The sequence below is a fragment of the Candidozyma pseudohaemuli genome, assembly GCF_003013735.1.
Source record: "Candidozyma pseudohaemuli strain B12108 chromosome Unknown scaffold00011, whole genome shotgun sequence".
In the NCBI taxonomy this organism is placed as follows: domain Eukaryota; kingdom Fungi; phylum Ascomycota; class Pichiomycetes; order Serinales; family Metschnikowiaceae; genus Candidozyma; species Candidozyma pseudohaemuli.
This window is the reverse complement of record NW_020194445.1, coordinates 72,409-86,914: the sequence shown is the minus strand read 5'-3', so window position 1 is coordinate 86,914 and position 14,506 is coordinate 72,409. Positions and strand designations below refer to the sequence as shown.

General features: G+C 47.7%; 9 protein-coding genes across 9 annotated transcripts; 5 read left to right on the top strand and 4 right to left on the bottom strand.

The window, feature by feature from the left end:
* Window positions 1-970: 970 nt before the first annotated feature.
* Window positions 971-2,287, top strand: PMI1 (mannose-6-phosphate isomerase; the record flags this gene model as incomplete). Its single annotated transcript, XM_024859213.1, has 1 exon — window positions 971-2,287. The coding sequence occupies one exon, from the start codon at window positions 971-973 to the stop codon at window positions 2,285-2,287; it is 1,317 nt and encodes a 438-aa protein (XP_024712515.1).
* Window positions 2,288-2,421: 134 nt separating this feature from the next.
* Window positions 2,422-3,114, top strand: C7M61_003879 (uncharacterized protein; the record flags this gene model as incomplete). The annotated part of the gene is made up of 1 exon (XM_024859212.1): window positions 2,422-3,114. One exon carries the CDS (start codon window positions 2,422-2,424, stop codon window positions 3,112-3,114), a length of 693 nt encoding a protein of 230 aa, XP_024712514.1.
* Window positions 3,115-3,279: 165 nt separating this feature from the next.
* C7M61_003878 (uncharacterized protein) lies at window positions 3,280-3,921 on the top strand (the record flags this gene model as incomplete). The annotated part of the gene is made up of 1 exon (XM_024859211.1): window positions 3,280-3,921. One exon carries the CDS (start codon window positions 3,280-3,282, stop codon window positions 3,919-3,921), a length of 642 nt encoding a protein of 213 aa, XP_024712513.1.
* A 68-nt stretch (window positions 3,922-3,989) lies between these two features.
* C7M61_003877 (iron-sulfur cluster assembly protein) lies at window positions 3,990-4,847 on the bottom strand (the record flags this gene model as incomplete). Its single annotated transcript, XM_024859210.1, has 1 exon — window positions 3,990-4,847. One exon carries the CDS (start codon window positions 4,845-4,847, stop codon window positions 3,990-3,992), a length of 858 nt encoding a protein of 285 aa, XP_024712512.1.
* A 952-nt stretch (window positions 4,848-5,799) lies between these two features.
* On the top strand, window positions 5,800-6,237 carry C7M61_003876 (uncharacterized protein; the record flags this gene model as incomplete). The annotated part of the gene is made up of 1 exon (XM_024859209.1): window positions 5,800-6,237. One exon carries the CDS (start codon window positions 5,800-5,802, stop codon window positions 6,235-6,237), a length of 438 nt encoding a protein of 145 aa, XP_024712511.1.
* Window positions 6,238-6,289: 52 nt separating this feature from the next.
* On the bottom strand, window positions 6,290-8,188 carry C7M61_003875 (uncharacterized protein; the record flags this gene model as incomplete). The annotated part of the gene is made up of 1 exon (XM_024859208.1): window positions 6,290-8,188. The coding sequence occupies one exon, from the start codon at window positions 8,186-8,188 to the stop codon at window positions 6,290-6,292; it is 1,899 nt and encodes a 632-aa protein (XP_024712510.1).
* A 270-nt stretch (window positions 8,189-8,458) lies between these two features.
* C7M61_003874 (uncharacterized protein) lies at window positions 8,459-9,925 on the bottom strand (the record flags this gene model as incomplete). The annotated part of the gene is made up of 1 exon (XM_024859207.1): window positions 8,459-9,925. One exon carries the CDS (start codon window positions 9,923-9,925, stop codon window positions 8,459-8,461), a length of 1,467 nt encoding a protein of 488 aa, XP_024712509.1.
* A 968-nt stretch (window positions 9,926-10,893) lies between these two features.
* On the top strand, window positions 10,894-12,954 carry SUP35 (translation termination factor GTPase eRF3; the record flags this gene model as incomplete). The annotated part of the gene is made up of 1 exon (XM_024859206.1): window positions 10,894-12,954. The coding sequence occupies one exon, from the start codon at window positions 10,894-10,896 to the stop codon at window positions 12,952-12,954; it is 2,061 nt and encodes a 686-aa protein (XP_024712508.1).
* Window positions 12,955-12,992: 38 nt separating this feature from the next.
* IPK2 (inositol polyphosphate multikinase) lies at window positions 12,993-14,006 on the bottom strand (the record flags this gene model as incomplete). Its single annotated transcript, XM_024859205.1, has 1 exon — window positions 12,993-14,006. The coding sequence occupies one exon, from the start codon at window positions 14,004-14,006 to the stop codon at window positions 12,993-12,995; it is 1,014 nt and encodes a 337-aa protein (XP_024712507.1).
* Window positions 14,007-14,506: the final 500 nt, after the last annotated feature.

Genomic DNA, 14,506 nt, shown 5'->3' with positions numbered 1-14,506 from the left:
AGCATTATTCTCCAAGAGTTTTCTGTAACCAGGGCTAATTCCTTCCACCAAGTGTGAATGACCAGGCACTCCCAATACTTCACTGTAAGGGGGTATCACTGCTTTGGGCGGTATAATCGTCCCGTCCGCTATTCTGCAGCAATCACTGATAATGCTGTGGTCACCCAAAATGCAATTGTCACCCACGCAGACCCGATTACCCACCTGTGCCAGCCTGACTTTGGTATTCTTGCCAATGACGGTGTAGTTGCCGATGTAAACCGCGCTGAATACACCCTGGTGTTTAGTTTCTGCTGGAACGACGGAGCAGCCTTCGTCAAGAAAGCAGTACTTCCCCAAGGTGATGGTTGACTGATCTGGGGTATCGGTGGCAACGTCGCCCGTAATTACCACTCCTGGCGATATAGTACATTTCTCACCAATCGAGATCTGTTTGGTTCCATTTAATGTAGCATCTTTTGAAATCCGGTTACCTGATGCCGTCTCGACCCATTCTGATCGCATGGTGGTGATACCTGCAAAGAGAATGTTGATGTTTTGAGTGATACCTGCAGGACAAACAATTGCAGCCACCACGTTGCCTCACGGACAAGACCGGAATAACACCAATCGAGGAATAAGATTTAGAGATTTCCATATCGTCGAGTTCAAAAAATAGCCGTTCTTGCCTTTGAGGGCGCTTCTTTGACGCAAATACGCGCACGGCGACGCGTCGGACTTGTTAGGACCCAAGCGAACCACCTTAATAGGTCTTAATGATTTTCCAAAACTTCATTCTATTGTAATTCTGCTCGGAAGGTATGACAGTGAAGTCCGATGCTATAGGCTATGTTAAGCTGTCAGGAGTGCATGCGTGCATGGGCGCCAATACCCACGAAAAATATACCATAACACTTTTTTTAGTCTCGCGTTTTACTGACACCCTGGGACTTTCCCTTTAAATAACCAGAAACACAGCATATCTTTCGTCATGTCCAAGCTTTTCAGAATCGACTGCGGCTTTCAGAACTACGACTGGGGTAAAGTCGGCTCTTCTTCAGCCGTGGCTCAGTTCGCTGCCAAGTCGAACCCTGAGACCAAAATCGATGAGTCCAAGCCGTACGCTGAGCTTTGGATGGGCACTCACCCTTCTGTTCCTTCGAAGGTCGTGGACGACAATAAGCTTTCGGGCCAGGTTTTGAGAGACGTTGTTTCCTCTGACGCCAACCTGTATTTGCATCCCTCTGTGGTGGAGAAGTTTGGCTCTGACAAGGAGTTGCCCTTCTTGTTCAAGGTCTTGTCTATCGAGAAGGTCTTGTCGATCCAGGCTCACCCAGACAAGGCTTTGGCCAAGCAGCTTCACGCCAGCGACCCCAAGAACTACCCAGATGACAACCACAAACCAGAAATGGCCATTGCAGTCACTGACTTTGAAGGTTTCTGCGGCTTCAAGCCTTTGGACCAGATCGCTGCCACTTTGAAGGCCGTTCCAGAGCTTTACGAGATTGTGGGCTCTGAGATCGCCACCGAGTTCATTAACAACATCAAGCCAAACGTCGAGGTAGGCTCTGAAGACGACAAGCTGAACAGAAAGCTTCTTCAAAAGGTGTTCGGTGCCTTGATGAACACCGACGACAAGACGATCGAGGAGAAGGCCACCAAGTTGGTTGAGAAAGCAGAGACGCAACCTGCTACTTTCGACCAATTGGCACCAAACTTGGCCAACTTGATCCTCAGATTGAACAAACAGTTCCCCAAAGACATTGGCTTGTTCTGTGGCTGCTTGTTGTTGAACCACGTTTGGCTCAATGCCGGCGAGGCCATGTTCTTGCAAGCCAAGGACCCCCACGCCTACATTTCGGGCGATATCATCGAGTGCATGGCTGCTAGTGACAACGTCGTGAGAGCCGGTTTCACCCCCAAGTTCAAGGATGTCAAGAACTTGGTTGACATGTTGACGTATTCCTACGAGTCCGTGGAGAAGCAGAAGATGCCATTGTTGCCATTTGAGCGTTCCAGAGGTGACGCCGTCAAGTCGGTCTTGTACGACCCACCAATTGCCGAGTTCGCTGTTTTGCAGACCATTTTCGACAAGAAGGCTGGCCAGAAACAGGAATTCGATGGCTTCAACGGTCCTTCTGTGGTTATTGCTACCAACGGTAACGGTACCATCCGTATCCAGGGCGGTGAGGCCAAGAAGGTGGAGAGAGGATTTGTCTACTTTGTCGCTCCAGAGACGGCGGTTGAGTTGGAGTCATCGTCTACCGACGAGCCATTCACGACATACAGAGCATTTGTCGAGGCATAAGAGCAAACGGAGAAATTAGGGATATTTAGGAGAATACCATACTCTTGGGACCTATTCGTAGCCGCACCTTGAACTCCACTTTCAGGTTGTGTACCGGAAATCACGAACTAACCAACACGGTTCTTCCTAACAAGATGAGTATCATTGAAGATCTGACGGCTGCGAGTTCGATTCCTTCCGGAGAATCAACTGAATCACAAAATCCAGTCATCGAGGAGTCCACTGATAAGGCTGACGAGTCCCTCAATGGTGAATTATCCAAATTGGATCTCGACAACTCCAAGGAGAATGAAGTCAAAGATGAGAGACCCAATGGAGAAGGAAAAGATTACAAACAATCCAAGATGCCAAAAGAGTACAGACCTGAGCTTGCGGCCAGGACAATCTACGTTGGAAACTTGAATTACAGAGTCGAGCCCCGCCATGTCGAAGATCTCTTTAGCTTCGCTGGACCTATAACAAAAGTCATGCTCGTGATTCAACCCGTGACGAGACGGCCCTGTGGATACGGCTTTGTCACGTTTGAGAAGGAAGAGAGCGTTGAAAAAGCCATCGAGAAGCTTGATAGAGCGGAATTCTGGCATAGGCCACTTCTGGTGAAGAAGAAGGAAGTCGTCAGACCAGATCAGGAGTGGACTGATTCTCCTAGAGAAGGAAACCCTGACTCTAACAGAGGCTCTTTTAGAGGAAGAGGCAGAGGAAGAGGTAGAGGTAGAGGCCGGGGTAGAGGATTTAGAGGAGGATTCAGAGGAGGCCGTGGCGGCAGAGGGAACTCCGCACCCACTGAAACCACGCCTAATGAAACCACGCCAAAAACTGAAGAATAATCAGCATCAATCGCTTAGATCATTGACCTAATGCAAATTTACGTGAAACCATTGTTGTAGACTGGGCCTTATCGGTAGCACACCCGTGCACCACACAGAGCATCGCAGGCTCATCGAAAAGATGCTCAGGAAATCTCCATTCAGCTTCTTATCTATTAATTCAGCATGGTTTCGGTCAGAAAGAGAAAGATGGCCCGCTCGTCGGTGGCCAAGAACACGAGACGTACAAAGGACTCACAGAGAAAACCCAAGATTGCACACCATCCAGTTCTCGCTGCCAAGTGGGACAAGAAGCTCACGCTTAAACAGAACTATGAGAAGCTAGGGCTCACCTCTCGATTGGGCAAATACAACGGTGGTCAAGAGAATGTTTACAAGACAGTTACAGAGCTGCGGGAAGAACAAAAAGAAAAAGAAAAGATCAACCATGTTGCTCCTGAAGATGTGGCAGTCGAGACTGATCCACTGAAGATTCCAGAAGGTGAAGCCCGTTTGATCCGTGATCCAGAAACAAACGAGGTGGTGCAGGTCATCTACGGTACCATGAAGACGGCGCCGGTGAAGGAGGAGAAAACCGAGAATAGCGTCATTGACGATCTCGTGGAGTACAATGAGAAGTATGGTGGTAAAGTCAAAGCACCCAAGCCTCAAGAGGAGGAGGAAGGTATCCTACAAAACCTTTACGAGAAATATGGTGATGACTACGACAAGATGAAATGGGACAAGAAGCTCAATCCTTTGTTTTTGTCGGAGGGCCAGTTGAAGAAGAAGATTGCCGTTTGGAAGAAGGCCAACGGTATCGAGTAATGTACATTATAGTGCCGGCCCCGGGGCGGCAGCACAATCATCCTATTTGCATCATCTATAAACTGTAGTTAAACTCTTGCAGGTAAGTTCTTGGCCAAAATCTTGTCAACGATTCCATCCATAACGGGGAACAAGTTGGCAGCCTTGTACAACTGCAAGAGCTTCTTGTCGGAGCGCTCGGCTTCCGTAGTGTCCTGGTTTTCTATCATCTCAACAAAGGTAGGGTCTATGGGTACGGAGCCCAAGAAATCTAGCTGTAGCGACTCACAGAGCTGCTGGCCTCCTCCACTCAGAAATATGTTGGTGCACTCGGCACAGTAGGGGCAGATGAAACCGCTCATATTCTCGACAATGCCGATAATGGCAAAGTTGACTTTTTTACAGAAATTAATCTCTTTTCTCACGTCTGCCGTGGCCACCTGCTGCGGTGTAGTAACAATCACAGCTCCATCGACCGGCACAGCCCACCGTAGTTCCTCTGCAATGGCAATATGCTCGTCTGACGTGCCGGGTGGCGTATCTATAAGGAGGTAGTCCAAGTCTGGCCAGACCACGTCTTTCAAAAACTGGCGGATCATGGCTGTTTTCTTGGGTCCTCTCCATACCACAGCATCACCTCTTTGTTTTAGGAGGAAACCGAGCGACATCAACGAGAGAGATCCCGTTTCTTGGGTTTTGGGATTCACCAGTACAGGAACCCAGCCTGAACGGGACTGATGGACCTGTCTTTTTTCCACGCCAAACATTCGTGGAAGGGAAGGTCCTGTGAGATCGATATCGAGAACACCAACGTTCTTACCCTTGAGGGCCAAGGCTAGGGCAATCTGAGTGGTGACAGAAGATTTGCCCACCCCTCCTTTACCAGAAAGAATGAGCATGATGTGCTTGACCGAGGCCAAGGACTTGGGCGGCTCTTGGGATTCCATGAAGAAGGTGGTATCGTGAGATGCTTTGTAAGCGCGGGTCTGATAAGAGATGACGACGGGTGGCATGAGAGAAGGGTGATGGTGTGAAATTTGTAAGGAATATGATTTTGCTGGGCATGAATAGTTTATAGAAGCTAGGAGGGATAATTTGGATATAAGGTCAAAATTTCATGGATCTACTGAAGCGAAGCCTTCTCCGAGACGGCTGCGAAAACGTCAAAGCCATTGTACGAGTATTGAGAATCGCCCACACTAACATTAGTGCCTTCAAATTATAAGAAATTCATTAAAAGGCACTCAATAGTAGTGGAGTATAAAGAATTTGCCGTTTGAGTGACGGAGTGGCGAATCGACTGGGTGATATCATCACTATACTTTGTACTGGTTTGTCATACATACCCATTTTTAAGTCTTGCTGAATTCAATTCTTTGCCCATAAGTTTAACAATTAGAAGTAAAAGGCAGCCATAGATGCTTTTTCTAATTTCTCGAATAGCTGCTGTTCCTGACCTTGCCCCACATTTAGCCTACACCCGCATTTTGCAACCATTTCTCGAGGTCCTGAAGAAAAAGAAAACACGGTGACCAAAGAAAAGAACAGCATTTCACGCAAAACCCACACTTTTCAGCGATTAGTAAATTCAGTTTTTCATCAGAAAAACGAAAATTAACGGAGTCCCCAGTGCTTCATGGTACATCACAAGCCTTGTTTCACCTATGCAAGGCTTTAAACACCTCGACAAAACCACAATACAACTTCCAACAGACAAAAGCCTCTAGCACTTCCAAAAAAAAGACAATCAGAGACCTCTTACTACAAAAATCCTTGAATACTTCTTTCAACTCACTCGGCTCCACAGAAACTTACAGCAAATACCCCGCTGCACACAGGTCGCGACGTTACAGTTACCATCAACTCTTTTACCGACGATAGTTGGAAAGAACAACACATATGAGCTCCCGCTATTCCACCGCAGCACACCTGCGTGAACTAAGAAACCAACTTTTTGACACGCCGACTCCTGGCAGGCTGAGGCTGCAAACGCCTCAGAGAATCAGCTCGCCTTACGACAAACCAGAGTCAATGTCTGCCAAACACAACGAGTCTTTCTTGCTGTCGCTCGAGAGCCAAAACGAGGATGAAGTTGACTCCATGTCCCAAAAAGTCGCAGCACTCAAGAATCTCGGCGTCAAGATGGGCGGCCAGATCAACACGTCTATGAAACTTAACGACGAAATCACGAACAACTTTGAAAAGGGTAAAGTCACCTTGAAGAACACTTACAACAAAATGGTGGTCATGAGCCAACGAGCTGGAATCTCGTGGAAGATGTGGCTTGCGTTTTTCGCCATCTTTTTCGTCTGGTGCTTCTACGTCTGGCTCTTTTAGCATAGCATTAAATCATCCGGTCACTGGCCTTCACCGTGGCCTCCCATTTGCATTAAACTAATAAACTCCGTAACCGATCAATACTTTTGTAGTCGCCGCCGTCTCTGTTGTCAGACTTGGCGCTTTCGTTGTCGAGAGACTCCTCATCTTCGATGCTATTGTCCCTGTTTTCGTCAGACTCCTCTGCTCTGGGCGGCTCGCTTCCGAGTATCATACCCAAGGCAGATACCTCATTAACAAAGGATGCTCGTGGACTCGCTCTGTAAGGAGTGTGAGTTGCACTCTCGGGAAGCGGAGAGCTGGCTTTCAAAGGCAGCCCGTTGACCAGGGTGATGCAGTTCCTAGATTGACTGCGCAGAAACGACGTAGCCTTGTTCTTGCGCCTTGTGCCATTGGATATTTTGAGAATAGAACCCTTGGGTTTGAGCGTTCGATGAGAAGGCTGATGCTTCGGTGTGGGCGAGAACTCTCTTATGGGACTTTCGATAACGCTTCTTTGGCTCTTCTTCTTACGTGCTTTGGCCAAGTCCTTTCGAAACGACTGATAATCTTCGGCAGAAATATCGAGGGGATTATCCACTGATGCATCTTGGCTCTCTGTATCGTCTGAGCTGCTCGTCGCTTCCTCATCAGTGTCTGTCTGATACGCGGAGGAATTCCATACATCGTCGTCCAACTCATTATCTTGATCTTCCGCAATTGCTGAATCCAGAAAATTATTAAGCGTTTTTGTGAGTGCCTCCTTTGCTGGCGATGAATCGATACTGGCTTCTCCTTCTCTCTCAGACTCCTGACAAGAACAATTGTCGTTCTTCTTATTATACCTCAATGGCTGCACTCTGATCCTCAACTTTTTATGAAGAGAGGTTTGCGGGGTTGGCAGCACTGTAGCCACAGATTTGGAATTGACGAAAGGTGACTTGAGCGATTCCGCTTCCACAGTGCGTGCTTTGAGCATGTCGCTATTGGCCAAAGCCAGTGAGGAATAAAGCAATCGTAAAGGATTGGACTTATTTTTGGTTGCCGTAGATGGCTGTGCCAGGGTGACTTGAGGCCCGAATAGATCAAGCTCGTCGTATTTGCGTTGTCGTTGCAGCCTATACTTTGAAATGTTCAAATCCATGATCTGTTCGAACATTTCGGCAGTCACTTCTTCAGGACTGGGCTCTTTGACAAGCTTAGCCTCGGTTGTTTTAGGCGACGGTGGGGCACTTTGCTCTTCCTCGGAGGAGGAAGCACCTAGCTCGTTATCATCAGGACTAAGATCGCCCGAGTTCGAGCCTTCCCCTGTGGCATTTTTCGGGAATGCAGGCTCACTGAATGCCGTCTGGAATCCGTTGGACACACTGTCGAAGTTATCGTCAAAATGGGACTCATGACTGTCCCTGTGGTGTAGCTGGTGATCTCTGTTGTCGATGTACCCATCCACCACCTCGCTCTCTGTCGAGTCCACATCGACCGATTCGGTGCCTGTGCCGAAAAATGATGCTAGTCGTGGGTATTTGTGAGGATCAGGTCCCGAAAGTGGGCCATTTTTCGACCGCTCGTATTCTAGAGCCAGATTCGCTAAGCCCTGAACTTGAGCACTTACCAGCACTGCCAGAGTCATAAGTTCCCTTATATCAGCATATAGCGATCCGTCCTTGTCGTTTTTCAAACCCTCGATGGCTTTTTCTAGCCTCCTCTTTCTGCTTGCGACCTTTCTTCGTAGTAGATGTGCTCTTTTGGCGACATCTATATTAAGGTATTGGATTTTCTGCTCAACCGTCAACAGGCGCCTGATCTCTTGCTTGAGATCATTCTGATGGCGTTCGGTGACATTTAAAAGTGCCTTCTTGACAGCCTCGTTCTCCTCATTTACATGCTTCAGAAGGATAGTGGATAGACGGAAATCGTCTACCGGGGGGAGTGGCACGGGATTGTGAAATCGGGGCCGGAAGTCATTGGGCATATTGTGAAGAACAAGTTGTATGGAGCAAAATTCTGTAAGGGTCTTATGAGCTTTGAGAATGTGTTGATCTTTAAGATTTGCATACCCCAGGTAGATGCGAATAGGCCTATACAAGGGAAAAAGTGCGGTTATCGAAATGTGCGTCTATTGTCGATAGGGAATGGTTTTTACGGTCTACCTACGATATTTGGGCATTGTTAGCTGTGAGTTAGCTTTGCCAATCGCAAATGCATTAGGCGATCATATTACAAGGTGGTGCATCCTCGGCACCTAGTATGTACTGGAAACCTCATGCTTGTCACCAAAGGGGTCCTCACTACCCACAGAGACTCCTGTGGCATCCGTAGCAACCCGCTTGAGTTTTGGATGTTCTGGGATAGTCAGGTCTTTTGAAGGCTGTGCCGGTGCCTCCTTGGTTGGCTTCTGTGGCACTGGGGGTGAGTTTCTGACTGCCTCCTGTAGCTTCGAGGAAGTTCCCTCCAGAATACGAGCCGATTCGAGCCTCAGCTCTATAGAATCCTCCACAGGCTCCTCCTCTTCCTCAGAGTCACTCGAGTAGTAGCTCTCGTCGGAATCACTGTCACTAGCTGCATCGTAATGGTGGGGACCCGGGTTTTCGGGAGTGTAGCCAGAGGCCTTGTCGAATTGAGTGAATGTGCCGACGAGCTGCTCGTTTGCCATGATCAAGGAGCCCAAAAACTCCTCTTCCATTTGAATAGTCTCCCTGGATTTGGATGACTCGTCGCCTGCACCCACAAACTGCAAGTATTGAAGAACCTTTCTTCTGATCTTCCTACATTTCTCAAACTCTTTTCCAGCCTTTTCATCGTCCAAAGGATCTGTGCCAGGTGGTATTGTGAGAAGAGCATTGTTCAACGCACTGGTGTGGGTTTGGCACTCCGAGAGGATGTTTCTGATTTTTGGAGCCTCAACTTTATAGTTGATCTGGGGGATTCTGAATTGCTCGTCAGCATACACAATGCCGTTTCTGGATCTCTTTTTCTTCTTCTTAGACTTGTCCTTCTTCTTCTTGGGTTTATCCTCGACTGGTCTTCCTGCCGAGTAAGGCGAGGCCAGCACAGGACGTGGGGGAGGTGATTTTTTGGCAGGTCTAGGCGGGGGTGGAGAGCGAGTTGTCCTTGGAGATCTTGGAGATCTGGTGGGAAGTTCATCGTCCCTATCCAAGAGGTCTGGTTCGTCCAAAGCATTCTCGTCGCCAAAAGCACTAGTAGTTCTCCTATGGCCACGTTGGTGACTTCCCAGGGCCCTTCTTTTGCCTCCAGCCAGTTTCCACAAATTCGCCATATACTTGTAGCCATCCAAGCCTTCAAGCTCCAGCTTCCAACCAATTGCAAGGCTTCTTGCTTTGCTCTGAACAGCCTTGTCGTACTTTGATCCAGTACCCGTGGAACCTGATCCAGTGATAATGCCCTTCAAGACATCAAGCAACTTATCATCTGAGGCCAAAACAGGGCCGATTTTCGGACCTGAATTGAGCACAAGAAGCTCAAGAATTTGCAAAGCATTCAATTGAGTTTGCACCGTTGTACCGTACTTGATATTCTTACGAATTGCCCTTGCAGCTTCCGAAGGACCAGGACCTGGCTGAAGCTTTATGAGCAGAATCAAGTCAGACAAGTAGAGCTCAATTGAGTCATCTTCATTCCTATTTGGTTTCGAGAGTTGGTTCACTTTCACCGTAATTGAGGTGTGTGGTTTTTCTCCAAAGATGGGCATGTTGTTGAGTTGTCCTAAGGACTTGAGACTGTGGTGGGGCAGTTTCGTTATCTGGGGATCAGAGGGGTGAGTGTGAGGCTGAGGAGTGCATGTAAATTTCTAATTTCGACGAAAGCACCCGTGGGATTAAAGAAGGGGGAATAATTTTTAGCGGAATACAAGGGCAATGGAAACATTGTTCTTTTACTGATCGAAGTTTTCGGTTTTACGTGACGTGGGGGTGGCTTGTTGGGTTCAAAGGAACCTAGTCACGTGATCACATTTGGAATATCGACGAGTTTCGTCCAAAATTCAGTACGGTAGACCATTTGCACTTCGAAAATATTCAGTTGCCCAGTTGATAAGGTCTATTTGTCATATTGAGGGCGTGAGCGGCGATTCCCCATGAACTTCAGTTTTCGCAGCCATCAACAATGGGCTCGGAGTACGTTGATCCTTGAGAAAGCTTTCGGTAAGAAGCTAATATTTTTTATCCATGGAAAGGCAGGAGTCAAAATTTGCTGAGGAGCCGAAATAACTTGTAATTGACACTTTTAATGTAAACAGCACTGTCATGTTGAAACAGTCTACAATTGAGCAGAGGTAACGCACGGCTTTAAAAACAAAAGACACTACTCAATTGAACGTGAATTCAGTGAATTGTAATAGCCCAATTCTTAACTTAAACATCTAATTGATAAATATACTAACATTTTCGCCAAATGCCGGGGATCACTATCTTTCGGTGTCCGAATGCACGGTTTTCTCACAGTAAGTCAGATCCTCTTCACCAACCCCTCAAACAGGGCAATTGAATACATGGTAGACAAAAAAACCCCAACAAAAACGTAAAAGCAATCGAAACCCCTGAAATAATTACCTTCAAATCGAAAGTGGATCTGTCTTCGTAAATCTCCACCGGAGCTCACGTGCCTGCGCAAGGCATAAAAAATCAAAAAAATTGTCCAGCTTCATCGCTAAAGCTTTCAATGTCGGACCAGTACAACCAGGACAACTTGAACCAGGACTTCAGCAAGCAGAGCTTGGACGAGAACCAGCAGGGTTACAACCCTAACTCCCAGACATTTGTGCCTCAGGGTGGCTACAGCCAGTACCAGCAGGGACAAGGCGGTTACAACCAGTACAACCAGGGCTACAACCAATACCAGAACTACGGTAACAGCGGCCGTGGAGGCTACAGTTCTGGAAGAGGTGGCTACAACAACTACAACCAGGGTTACAACCAATACCAAAACAACTACAACCAGGGATATGGTGGCTACAATGGAGGCTACAACCAGTACCAGGGATACGGTGACTACCAACAACAACAACAGCAGCAGCAGCCTCAGGGCATGTCATTGGCTGATTTCCAAAAACAGCAGCAGGCTTCTGCCGCTCCAGCTGCCAAGCCTAAGAGAACCTTGAAATTGGCTACCAGCTCATCTGTGAAGTTGGTGAACAACACCAAGGCAGCTGCTGTCGAGAAGAAGGACGAAAAGAAGGAGGAGAAGAAGGAAGAGCCAAAGGAAGAAAAGAAGGAGGAGAAGAAGCCCGAGGCCAAGGAGGAAAAGAAGGAGAGCACGCCGGCTCCAACCCCAGCTCCAGCCAAGTCTGCCTCTTCTTCCACAGTTGCCTCTAAGGCCGCATCCAAGGCTGCTACTCCAGCTGCCACCAAGGAGTCTACTCCTACTCCTTCCGCCGAGGCCGTTGTGAGACAGCAGGAGGACGAGGTCGACGAGGAGGTCATCAAGGACATGTTCGGTGGTAAGGACCATCTTTCGATTATTTTCATGGGCCACGTTGATGCCGGTAAGAGTACCATGGGTGGTAACATTCTTTTCTTGACTGGTGCTGTCGACAAGAGAACCGTCGACAAGTACGAGAGAGAGGCTAAGGATGCCGGTAGACAGGGCTGGTACCTCTCGTGGGTCATGGATACCAACAAGGAGGAGAGATCCGACGGTAAGACCATTGAGGTCGGTAAGGCATACTTCGAGACCGACAAGAGAAGATACACTATCTTGGATGCCCCAGGTCACAAGATGTACGTTTCCGAGATGATTGGTGGTGCCTCCCAGGCCGATGTCGGTATTCTTGTTATTTCTGCCAGAAAGGGTGAGTACGAGACCGGTTTCGAAAAGGGTGGTCAGACTAGAGAGCACGCTCTTTTGGCCAAGACCCAGGGTGTCAACAAGATCGTTGTCGTTGTAAACAAGATGGACGACGCTACTGTTGGCTGGTCCGAAGACAGATACAAGGACTGTACCACGAAGGTGGCCCAGTTTTTGAAGGGTATTGGCTACCAAAAGGATGACATCCTCTTCATGCCAGTTTCCGGTTACACTGGTGCTGGTCTCAAGGACAGAGTTGATCCAAAGGACTGTCCATGGTACGAGGGCCCATCTCTTCTTGAGTTCTTGGACAACATGAAGACGGCGAACCGTTTCATCAACGCTCCTTTCATGTTGCCAATTGCTGCCAAGATGAAAGACATGGGTTGTGTTGTCGAAGGTAAGGTTGAGTCTGGTCACGTCAAGAAGAACTCCAGTTTGTTGATGATGCCTAACAGAACAAGCGTTGAAGTTTCCAACATCTACAACGAGACTGAGCAAGAAGTCGACACCGCTCTCTGCGGTGAGCAGATCCGTATGAAGATCAAGGGTGTCGAGGAAGAAGACGTTGCTCCTGGTTACGTGTTGACCTCTCCAAAGAACCCTGTGAGAACCGTCACCAAGTTCGAAGCCCAGATCGCCATTGTCGAATTGAAGTCGATCTTGTCTAACGGTTTCTCTTGTGTCATGCACTTGCATACTGCCGTCGAGGAGGTTACATTCCTCGAGTTGAAGCATAAGTTGGAGAAGGGTACGAATAGAAAGTCCAAGAAGGCCCCACCATTCGCCAAGAAGGGTATGAAGATCATTGCTGTCTTGGAGACGCCAGAGCCTGTGTGCGCTGAGACCTACAACGACTACCAGCAGTTGGGTAGATTCACCTTGAGAGACCAGGGTGTGACTATCGCTATTGGTAAGATCACCAAGTTGTTGTAAATAAGGGATAGGTGATGTTTGTAAACTAGGTAATAAGATTATTTACAAGCTTCTAGAAGGCGACCGAAGATGTCGATAAGGTTTTCAACCCCCACAATAATGTTTTCATCTGGACCTTTACCAGGTGTATGTTTAGCGTGAGCAAAGTCAATCACATGTAGGCTGCTAAGGGGGATACCAATGTCCGTCGATTCGGTATCGCTATCTTCATCGTCTAATTCCTGGATTAGAGGATCTAATGCATAGTATGTTTCTTCGTCCTGTAGAGCTTCCTTCCAACGCTTTGGATCGTTCTCAAACAAGAAAAAGAGCGAGCCTGAGATGATTCGAACCTCTGAGTCCAAAAGACAATTATATAGGAGCTGGAGACGCTGGTGGAAGCGTGTGAGAAGCCATTTTTTCTGCGTGGGGTTCTCCACGAATGCAAAAAACTGGGCAATGCCCTTTTCGATGTTGGATGTATCTAGCGAGCGCCCATAGAACTTGTTGAAATGTATACTGTCGTCTTGGACAGCGATTGTTTCGTTCATTTTTGGATACACTTCAGGAAGCGGTTTGTCACTGCTTTTGAAAAGCTTCATGCCGCAGATCCGAAAGTGTAAAGATCCACTAGTAGTCGATGCACTCACAGCAGCCAATCGTTCTCTTTTCTCCTCCGTGACCGTATCGTCCACCAAAACCTTTCCAAGCTTGATGTCGAGAATTGAAGGCTGTGAGAATCCATGGTACAAGTTCAGCAACACGACGTACTTTTTATCGCTCTTTGGTGTTTTCTTCTCCACTTCCTCTATCGTCTTTACATCGTCCGCCACCATCGTCGTAACGTCAGAATTCTCGGGTTTCATGACACCTTCGTTCAAGGTTCCCATGTACGTGGGCATCCAGTGGCTCAAATGGGCGCCCTGATCTAGGATCTCGTTTGAGCTATGAGTCTGTTCATAAAAGTCGATCTCCTGTTGAGTTGTGAGTTTGGCAAATACTGCCCCTGCAGTCATGCAGCCGTCGTGGCCGGCCGCCTGGTGTTTCAGGGGCACGAAATCATGTGATTCCATAGTAGGTTGTTGGTTCAATTGTGGAAGGTGGATCTAGGATGGAATGTGTAGCAGATCTGCGATGTGCGCACCGATAAGAATAGAGGTGGATTGGGGAGGTGAGGCGTAGGTTATGGAGGGATTTTGATGATGGCGAGAAATGCTTTAAATAGATGGAGTTTTCTTTAACTGCAACGATAGAATAAAAAAAAAGGAGAGGTTCCTTGGTGGATGTGAGAATGGAGGTAGACATCGGCTTTTGCAGCCATTACAGTAGGCATCAACCACATCGATCAAAAACAGTCCTAGCGGTGAATTGTGGAACAATAACGAGAATCGATTACCATTGAAGTTGAAAGAGTGAAAGCTGTCGATCTGGAATCTTCAGACAACTTGGTCCCATTGAAGCTGGACAATGGATAATAGATGAATAGCGAGCCCCAAATATGACAAATCAGTTGGCCATCCAAGTCATTGACTACTCAATTCCTTACCTCCACATTCCTTCACATATTTACTAC